The 11,522-nt window shown below is 31.1% G+C and overlaps 1 protein-coding gene across 2 annotated transcripts in view; it reads left to right on the top strand.

Annotated features, from left to right (window-relative positions):
* Window positions 1-219: 219 nt before the first annotated feature.
* LOC142333003 (uncharacterized) overlaps window positions 220-11,522 on the top strand; it is a 35,576-nt gene continuing 24,273 nt past the window's right edge. For both annotated transcript variants that reach the window (XR_012758489.1, XM_075379767.1), the window contains exons 1-2: window positions 220-325; window positions 1,188-1,316. Coding sequence is in view for 1 of the 2 variants with exons in the window: in XM_075379767.1 (XP_075235882.1) it covers window positions 1,239-1,316 (78 nt within the window). In the remaining variant the exon portion in view is untranslated. The remainder of the gene's footprint in view (window positions 326-1,187; window positions 1,317-11,522) is intronic.

Genomic DNA, 11,522 nt, shown 5'->3' with positions numbered 1-11,522 from the left:
AGTGCCAAATAATACTAATTCATATTGAAAGTGAATAATCATAAATAAATATTCGATTGTTAGCTCGTTTAATCATTATCATATATTTAAAATTTTTGTACGACTAAAAACCTTTGTCCCAAAATCCCTTACTTATATATTCAAATAACCCGGTAGAAAATGAGATTTTGGGACGAGCGTATACGCATGCGCGCCGAATACTGTACGCAATGATACACCTTCCATCTTGGTGTGAACGTTTGTCAAGACCGTTGTGAGGTTGGGGTTTATATTATAATATAAGTATTATTTATTTGGTGGTGTTCACTTTTGTTTATCTGACTAAGTAAGTAATTTTATACCATTCTAACGTAAATTAATAGAATTTAAGTAGATTTTTTTTTATGATGAATTTGTCATTACTAATGCCGTTTTTGCAGTCAATAGGAAGTATGAAGTTTTATAGGAAATGGTTATCATGTCTACATATTTCTTCTATAAAGTTTAATATGAAATCTTGGCACTCCCTCAAAGTCAGATTGAGCTTTTAAGATAGAAAATTGTGCTGTCTGATCATTAACTGGTGTTTATAAGTGAAATTAAATATCCTTGTGTTTATATTTATGGATGTGCAATCTTTACTAAAAACAATTCTCACTTATTCTTAAAAAAATAACAATATCCACCTAAACTGAACCATATAACAGTACTGTTTTCGCGTAACTTGACATGGTACTTCATATTATAATAAAGGGCCCTTTGTGTGCTTCTGAATTCCCGAATCATTTGAAAAATCTTCCAGCAATTTATTTAAAATACAATTAAAAAAATTGTTTTATGGAAACAACTTTCCGTTGTTGATAAATTTTTAAATAATACTAATTAAAAAAAAAATCTCAATTTATCTGGATTCCGATCAATATATATTTAATTTGCAATAGTGCCCTCTAAATTGTGAATTATCATTTTGTGTCCTTTTATTTTTAAATATTTACCTTAATGTGTTTTTATAAAAAAATTGTATACACTTTAAACACATCTTTTTTATCATATAATTTGTTTTATTATTACTAATTTGTTTTATGATGACAATAATACCATTATATAATGGTATTATTAAGTTATATTCAGAATAAAAAAAGACTATTTGTCGAATAATAATTAATTTTTCACATTTTTATAAGGTTTTTTTATTATCTTATTTAAAGGAGTCTGAGATCTCATTAAATGATGAAGTTTCACCACAGATTAATCTTAACATGAAAATCATTGAACTTGAAATAAATGATTTACACACTGTGAAGACAGAAGAAGAGATGGAATTTTATCCTGGTCATGTAAGTATTTATAATTACTGGATATTATAACAAACATGGGTTAATCTCTTGTTAATTTCATTTCTGTGGGTGTATGCATGCACGCGTGTGTTCTGTTATAAAAAAAATTGTTTTTAATTCTCTTTCTATTTAATTAATATCGACTTATTAAGTTGTGTGTGAATGATAAACTGTTAACGTTTGAGGGCAAAGTGTTGTTTTTAAACTTCAGTGATATCTGAAATGCGTGCATTTTAACTTTTTGATAGAGTTCTCATTGCAGACATCGCTTCAATTGCCATTCCCAATTTTCCAGGGGGACTGGTGTCCTGGACATCTGCAGATTTTGCTTCGGTTGCCATTTCCATCTTTCCAGATGACTCCATATCCTAGACTCCCGCACTGTATGTTATTCTCATGGTTATGAGAATAATACTGATAAATAATAGTTACAGTATTCAGGCTTTACAGAAATCTGAAAAAGGAACTAAATTACAATAGGTAGAATAATGGGAACTAAAGTACACACACCTTTGACGATGAAAAATTCTTAACTTATTTCTTTGCAAGGGCAGAAATATAATAATGAAGTAAAAGGATTAGTTTATTTTTTCCTTAATGAGTATCTTTAATTTATAATAACTTCACCCACCTTGGGGGTGAAGTTAAGTTATATCTTAACTTACAAGGGAGTTAGGGCCTCGAGTGATGGTTTAAAAGCTTCTCTGGGATAACATGAATGTATCCTGCAAATTTGAAAGTAATTGGTCAGTTGGTTCTCGCATGATGCATTAACAACAGACAAACAATATATATATATATATAAACTTAGAAAAATCAGTTTTTTTTTGTTATTGTATTTGTCCGTATTTCCCCTCTGTACTGATTATGTCAAAGAAAAAAGTTTAACCACCAATTACAGAATTCAAAATAAGTAGAGAAAAAGTACAGAATTCAATAATGCCTCACCTTAAGCATGTTGTTATTATATAAAAGTGCTTTCGAGGGTTTCCCTCATCATCAGTTAATAAAACATATTCTTTTGAAAAATCGCACATTAAAATTTAAAACTTATAATTGTAAATATATAAAAACATGTAGTCATAATAGTTAGAGATAAAAAATTTTTATTATTTGTGACTAATCACACATACAATTCTGTACTAAAATAAGTTACATTTTTATTTAAATTATATAAATGTGCGGTTATCTAAGGCGGTTTTGATATTCTGTCTGTACATTAATCAAACCATTTATTAATTAAGATTAATATTGATTAGCAAGATTGGAGAAACCTAACCTGTTTTTAACTAAAATGTTCTGCAAACCTTTCCCTAAAAGATCTACTAGTTTTTCCAATATAAATTTTGTTACAATCATTGCATTTATTTTATAGATACCACACAAGCTATTGAGATCATTATTATGGATTTTTAAATCATTTATTATGCGATTGTACGGTCTATAAGCTATTTTTTTTTTATCATTTTAGACATTAACCAAATTTTCAATATTGTTGTTAGTGTAGCAATATTTTATATAAATATTTTCATCGACACTTTTATTATTAGATTTTAAATTTTGCTTTTTATAACTATTATCAATTAATGACATGTTATATCCATTTTTTATTGTAATAACTTTAATCTAGTTTTTTTTTATTATTATGTGTGTAATGTATGCTCTATTTAACATGTTTGTAACTTTATTATTAATTTTATGCGCCCAAGGATGATCTGAATTTTTGTTAATAGTTATTTTATTAGTTGTTGGTTTTCTATATACATGTGTTATAATTTTATTACTTTTACTAATTTCTGTCAACATCTAAAAAAAATATTTTTCTGTATTTGTCAGTTTCGAATGTAAATTTTAAATTATTATAAGAATTAAGTTTTTTAAAATTATTAACTATTCATTATTTATAATAGGTTCATAGATTACCAAAATATAAATATCATCCACGTATCAAACCCGTGATCGAATTTTATAAATGTGGGTAATACCATATACTATTCTACTCTCAAATTCCTGTAAATAAATTTTGGCCATAACGGCCAATGATGGAAATCCCATGGGTAAAATATTATCTGGCGTGTAAAAATTTGTTGTTAAACTCAAAATAATTTTGTTTACATAAATTTCTAATGATGTTTATAATAATATCTATACATTTCAGGTCTTTATTAATTTTCTATTTATGTCATAACTTATCATTCTAGTACTTTTGTTTACTATTAAACTATTTAATTTATTAAGTAAGTTGTACCCATTTTTTATAATATACTTATTAATTAAATTGATTTTTCATCTTGAGTATTTTATTTATTATTTTGGTAATAAAATAACAAGGAGTGAAATTAATTAATGGACGCATTGGGTTATCTGGATACATTTCATGAAGTGTATATTCTTTATATTTCTTATATATATATATATATATATACAATAATCTTTTTGAAGACCCATATTCCTCTGTACTAATATACAAATTATAAACCAAATTGATCCATCCAAGTACAGAAACATAATACATACCTTATTTTATATTTTTACAAAAACTTTTGTGGAAACCCACATCTTCAGTTGTAATTTTTTTTATTTTAACTGTTTTATCAAGAAAATATAAAAATTTTGATATTTTAAAAATTAAAATATAAATTATAGAAATTAAAAATTACATGTATAAAATATGATGCCAAATTTAGTAAAAAATATATTAAATATATAACCAGATTAAATACATGTAACTTGGCCAGTCAGTGTTATGGTACTATGTGGATTTGAATTATTTATTCATATCATTATTTGAAAAAGTGCTGCCATCTACTGCAGCTTTGTGTAATATGTACCTTTATAAGTTTAAATATATATATATTCTCCATTTGAATTTTGAAAATCGGATGATTGTGTGCAAAGATATTATAACAGCACCACATTGCATCTCCTAAAACAGTGCCCTAGGGGCATCCTGTTTGTTACCAGTGATGGTAATGATTGGTCTAGCCTCCCATGAGGTGCTCATATATCTCATCACTCTAGCCTCACACGCAGTCCCCGCTGGAAGTCCCATGGCTAAACAGAAATTTTATACTGTAACAAAAATTTGTTATTACAGAAATTTTTTTAATATTACCCGTATTATTTTTGTAATATTATTCAATTGACCGATATGAATCATTCATTTCAAACCCAGGTCACACAGTGACAGAGACTCTCAGTTCATTAATTCAGTTCATTAAAGTTTGTGCTTCAACCCAAAAAACCTTAACTACTACATACACATACTCATATATTTTTTTTTTTGAGATTGTTCATTTTTTTTTTTTTTTGTCCAGTCATTTGACTGGTTTGATGCAGCTCTCCAAGATTCCCTATCTAGTGCTAGTCGTTTCATTTCAGTATACCCTCTACATCCTACATCCCTAACAATTTGTTTTACATATTCCAAACGTGGCCTGCCTACACAATTTTTCCCTTCTACCTGTCCTTCCAAAATTAAAGCGACTATTCCAGGATGCCTTAGTATGTGGCCTTTAAGTCTGTCTCTTCTTTTAAGTATATTTTTCCATATGCTTCTTTCTTCATCTATTTGCCGCAATACCTCCTCATTTGTCACTTTATCCACCCACCTGATTTTTAACATTCTCCTATAGCACCACATTTCAAAAGCTTCTAACCTTTTCTTCTCAGATACTCCGATTGTCCAAGTTTCACTTCCATATAAAGCGACACTCCAAACATACACTTTCAAAAATCTTTTCCTGACATTTAAATTCATTTTTGTTGTAAACAACTTATATTTCTTACTGAAGGCTCGTTTAGCTTGTGCTATTCGGCATTTTATATCGCTCCTGCTTCGTCTATCTTTAGTAATTCTACTTCCCAAATAACAAAATTCTTCTACCTCCATAATCTTTTCTCCTCCTATTTTCACATTCAGCGGTCCATCTTTGTTATTTCTACTACATTTCATTACTTTTGTTTTGTTCTTGTTTATTTTCACGCGATAGTTCTTGCGTAGGACTTCATCTATGCCGTTCATTGTTTCTTCTAAATCCTTTTTATTCTCGGCTAGAATTACTATATCATCAGCAAATCGTAGCATCTTTATCTTTTCACCTTGTACTGTTACTCCGAATCTAAATTGTTCTTTAACATCATTAACTGCTAGTTCCATGTAAAGATTAAAAAGTAACGGAGATAGGGAACATCCTTGTCGGACTCCCTTTCTTATTATGGCTTCTTTCTTATGTTCTTCAATTGCTACTGTTGCTGTTTGGTTCCTGTACATGTTACCAATTGTTCTTCTATCTCTGTATTTGAACCCTAACTTTTTTAAAATGCTGAACATTTTATTCCAATCTACGTTATCGAATGCCTTTTCTAGGTCTATAAACGCCAAGTATGTCGGTTTGTTTTTCTTTAATCTTGCTTCTACTATTAATCTGAGGCCTAAAATCTCTCTCCTCTCAATTCTTCTGTATAGAATTCTAGTTAAGATTTTTGATGCGTGACTAGTTAAACTAATTGTTCTGTATTCTTCACATTTATCTGCCCCTGATTTCTTTGGTATCATTACTATAACACTTTTTTTGAAGTCTGACGGAAATTCCCCTTTTTCATAAATATTACTCACCAGTTTGTATAATCTATCAATCAAGATTGTTCATATACCATCTAATTCATAAATTACCTACAATGTGAACTTTGATCGTCCTAACGTTCTTGTTTAGCTAGTTTTAATTATTATTGCTTTACATCCATTCTCAAAAATAAATATTTTCCGGATCTTTATTTATTTATTTATTTAAGATAAATGGGCATGAAACCCGTGAATAGAAAATCATAAGTACATAAAATAGAAGATCTGTCATCATTTTTGTTAGTAGATTTAAAAGAAATATTTGGAATCATTAGATAAAGATTCCTCAACTTTAACAGTATAATTAAAAATTAAATCTTTGTGACTAAGAATTTTACATATACATTGTTGTTAAATAGTCTTAATAATAAGTAGATCTATATTATTTTTTAAGCTTATTAAAATTTTTCTTATTAATAACTGTGATAATAAGTTCACTATAGAACCGCTTTGATAATTACATTTTTGTATAAGTATATTTGGTACATGACTATCAACAATATTATTAATACATAGTTGCAATTCCTTAAAAAATTTCTGTATCAGTGATTAATATCAAATCCCAGTCAGGCATGGCATTTTTGATATGCTGCAAAATTCAGCTTCCATGTTCCATGCACAAACTTAAATATTACGTCGCAGTACAAAAAATAAATAAATATTATTTACTATCAAACTCTCATTTAGTAAATGTTGAATGTTACAAAATTTATATTTTTATATCTGGTAAGAATTTATGTAAATCTTATATTTATATTTATAAGATTAGAATTCAAAATTGTAGGTAACGTTTTCTGTAAGGTAAATGATGTTTATTATGATAAAAAATTTCATCATAACCAGTAACCACGACATTCAGAATTCAGATTGCCCAGTAATACGATGGGTTTGTGATGTCCTCTTATAAATTCTTCTATAAATTCAGAAAACATTGCCATCCCCGAGTTGGGGGAGATATATGCAGATATTAGTATATGTTCAGTCAGCTCCACAGCAACAAATCCATTATGTCTAGAGACGCCTATCTGTGCATACCAACCTGATACGTTCAGAATAGCTGCATCATCCTCCCACGTATAGTTAGTCACCCTCCTCATATTAGGTTCTGAAACTGCTAGAAAGTCAATGTTTTCCTCAATGGCCATTCTCCAAATCACGTCGTGAGCACGGTCAAAAGGCGCTATGGTTTGCATTGACTTACATCAGTCGGTCTTCTTGCAGGCCCCGCTGTCAGCCTTATTACATTTCAGGCACCTTGAAGACTCCGTACAGTCTCTTTTCTTATGGCCTTATCCGCTGCAGTTATAACAACGACCAGTGCGATCAGGCCTGTAACATTGAGAGGAGGAGTGACCCATCTCCCAGCACCTAAAGCAGTGAGTATCGGATTCTTATCTGAACTCTATAAAGTACCCATTGTATTCAAATTCTCGCCTGTATAAATTTCATTGCCGCTTTCACCACCTTCCTGATCCATGAAAATAGCCACTCCATCACTTTCTCTACTGTCTACTAGACAGTCGTATCTCTCACAGAAGTATCCTCTGAGTGTTATTGGGTCATGTTGTAGAGATGAGTTTCCTGGAAACATATGATTAGTGGATCAAGTGCGTGCGCCAGTACTCTAATATCTTCAATGCGGGACCGAAGACCTCTAACATTCCACTGAATAATGTTCATAAAGGTAAAAAAAAACAAAATTGGGAAACTATATAAAAATTAGTTGTACGTGATTCGGTTTTTATTTTTTGTATTTTTTATTTTAAAGAACTCCGATGTCCTGGGGTCGGGTAGTTCTTCAACCATATCCTCCAGTATATGAGATGATGATTGTGGAGGAGATTTATTTGAATGGGATGCCGCAGTAGACATCCCAGAGGGGGTGATTATGTGGGTTCCCTTTACGGGGAGCTTATTAGGTGGCTTACTGCCAGCTATGATAGTCCCTGCCCGTACCGGTAAGACTTTGGGAACAGGGACTTTCGTATGAATCACACTGTTGGATTCACTAACTGGGACGAAAGACTTTTTATTCATCTCTGTCAGCTCTGAGATAGTGGCTGTAAGTGAAGCTACTTGATCAGAAAGCATCTGAACAAGTTTTTTAAGTTCATTGTAGGATCCGCACTGCTGATTACTAACATTTGTAGGAGTTTGTTTCGATGTAGCGGTGGCAAAAGATACATTTGGTTTAACCAGTTTCCGTGAATTCTTTATCTTTTTATATTCTCTGCGTGCAGCCGGGAAAGATAACTTCTGCTCAGTACAGATTTTGAGAATTGCCTTTTCTTCTTTAAAGGTTGGGCAATCTCAGGAGCGGGCTGTATATGTGAACCACTGCAGTCGCACATTTTTCACCTTCTTCGCAGTTAGTGTCATTGTGACCTTCTTTAACAGATCGAGCAGCAATGTAAATGTTTACAACTGTCTTGAAGGAGAAACCTCAACGCAAAAGTTAACTCTTATTTACATCATACTTCTCATAAAAGGATTTACTTCTTAAAGATCTTGAATTTTAAAAAAAAGGTCAATTGTATATAAATGTCAAAGATTAACTGTCAGAACATTTGGATGACTGTTGAGTTTGGGTTAACAAATTGAGATTTCTTCTGTAACTATAGGTATCTTGAATCTTGTACATTGTTATTCGTATTGTACAAAGTTGTAAGGAAATAAAGTCTACCTCACAGCTGTTTCTCATAGGTGCCAATGACATATTAGGTGGTTTATTGTAATTTGATGATGTGTAAAACTTTATTATTTTTTTTTGTCTTCAGTCATTTGACTGGTTTGATGCAGCTCTCCAAGATTCCCTATCTAGTGCTAGTCGTTTCATTTCAGTATACCCTCTACATCCTACATCCCTAACAATTTGTTTTACATATTCCAAACGTGGCCTGCCTACACAATTTTTCCCTTCTACCTGTCCTTCCAATATTAAAGCTACTATTCCAGGATGCCTTAGTATGTGGCCTATAATATAAGTCTGTCTCTTCTTTTAACTATATTTTTCCAAATGCTTCTTTCTTCATCTATTTGCCGCTCTTCAATACCTCTTCATTCCACTGGCATGCAGATATGCAACTATTTTTTCTTCATTTCCATCTTCCAAATCAGCAGCAAAATTAGTTCTTAAACCGAACCCTTTACTGAGGTTCTCATATATGGTATGCTCTTCCATTAGATGCTTGACTATAAGTGCTTTATTACAAACACTGCACATTGGTCTTTCTTCGCCGGTTAACAAATATAAATTTCTTATTCGTGTTCGACCAATTGTAAGTCTGGTCACCACCTATTGTTCTCGGCGAGTTTTACTTCACGTCACTCTTCCATTTATATGAAAAAGTTTTAACTGCATTTAGTTTTGTATTTAATCTTCTCCATTTATTACTCTACCTGTTTCTTATAGTATTAGACAATCTTTAACATCGGCCACTTGTACAGGAAATATATCCAAGTTATCACAGACTATTGCTGTACTGGCAGCTTCATCTGCGCTTTCATTTCTTGCAATGCCAACATTTCCTGAAGTTCATACAAATACTGCTCTACTTAACCTATCTTAATAGGTTGCAAACTGTAATGCAGACTGATTTGGATAATTTAGGCTTATAGTTTTGTCAATAAATTAGCTCAAATGCTTTAAAAATCAAATATATAATTTTTACTTTATCATCTGCTTCCAGCTTATTAGTTTCATTAATATATTAGAATGGTGACTGTGCTTGTATACAGTGCAAATGTTAAGTCATATACCAGATGTATTTTATTAAATACTTGGTTTGATGGTAATGACAAATTTATGGGAATTTCATGTACAGAGTTTGAAGAAATATTTATTTATATGAATTAAAACAATTTTATCATATAAGGAAGTTTTTTCCACCAGATGTTCTTTGCCAGATCTACTTTGTTTTTAGTTCATTCAAAATTCAATTATAGATTGCCCTGCTGGGGATTGGCCTAAGAAAAAATAAATGTGTGGATTATGGCAGTTAAAAAACAATATTCTAACAATGGGGGAATTACCTGCCAAAAGACAGTGGAGAATTATAAACCATTACATGTGTTGCTGATCTGATATGTCAATTTTTTATTTCAGTCATTTGACTGGTTTGACGCAGCTCTCCATGATTCTCTATCTAGTGCTAGTTGTTTCATTTCGGTATACCCCCTACGTCCTACATCCCTAAAAATTTGTTTTATATATTCCAAATGTGGCCTGCCTGCACAATTTTTTCTTCTACCTGACCCTCTAATATTAAAGCGACAATTCTAGGATGCCTTAATATGTGGCCTATAAGTCTGTCTATTCTTTTAACTATATTTTTGAAATGCTTCTTTCTTCATCGATTTGTAGTAACACCTCTTCATTGGTCACTTTATCCACCCGTCTGATTTTTAACATTCTCCTACAGCACCACATTTCAAAAGCTTCTAATCTTTTCTTCTCAGGTACTCCGATCGTCCAAGCTTTATCCATATTAAGCGGCGCTCCAAACAGATACTCAAAAATCGTCTCCTGACATTTAAATTAATTTTTGATGTAAACAAATTATATTTCTGACTGAAAGCTAGTTTCACCTGTGCTATTCGGCATTTTATATCGCTCCTGCTTCGTTCATCTTTAGTAGTTCTACTTCCAAAATAATAAAATTCTTCTACCTCTGTAATCTTTTCTCCTCCTATTTTCACATTCAGTGATCCATGTTCATTATTTTTACTACATTTCATTACTTTCGTTTTGCTCTTATTTTCTTTCAGTTTTTAAATTGCTAGAAAAAGCAATTAAAAAAAAGTTGGTTAGTTTTCTGTCCAAAAATAAATTTTTACTCATGTCAATTTGGTTTTCAGGAGGGTGAGTACTGAATTTTCAATGCATCTTTCTGTATTATTTCTTGATTAAATATCAAATGTTTCATAATTATTTGATATAGTTAATCAGCAAATTCCCTTTAATTTAAAATGTACATACTGAAATTAATAGCTTTAAAATGGTTTGCGTATTATCTGGAAGGCAGAAATAAGTGCATAATTATGGGCGACAGTGAGCAATAACCTTCAGGTGAATTGTTTAATCCCCCAGGGCCCGGTTAGTAAGGACCTATTCTATTTATAATTTTTATTAACGACCTATTTGGCATACCTTTTATGGCAAGAGGAAGCTACTATGGTAGAAGTTGCTCTAGTACATTCGTCTAAGAATATCAATAGGTTAGCAGGCTGATCTGGACTGCTTTAAAAATCAAATTATCTAATTTTTCCCTTATTATCTGCCTCCAGGTTATTACCTCCATTTATATACCCTAGTTTTGATTGTGCTCATATTAAACTACAATGCCACTTTTCAAACATATCTTGGGTGAATTCTATTAAATACGTAAAGTTGAAGGTAGATTGTATATTATCAAGGAATTTACATATACGTGTACAGTTTTGAAGAGATTTGTTTACATGCATTAAAAAATAAGTTTTTTCAGTAGATGTTTGTTAAATCTACTTTGGTCTAGTTCATTCAAAATTAGACTATGGATTGCATTGCTGGGCATCAACTTATTGGCTACCTTCATCTGATAATT

The sequence above is a fragment of the Lycorma delicatula genome, chromosome 12, assembly GCF_047948215.1.
Source record: "Lycorma delicatula isolate Av1 chromosome 12, ASM4794821v1, whole genome shotgun sequence".
Taxonomy (NCBI): Eukaryota; Metazoa; Arthropoda; class Insecta; order Hemiptera; family Fulgoridae; genus Lycorma; species Lycorma delicatula.
Note: the sequence above shows the minus strand (reverse complement) of the source record. Positions and strands in the feature narration are given on the sequence as shown.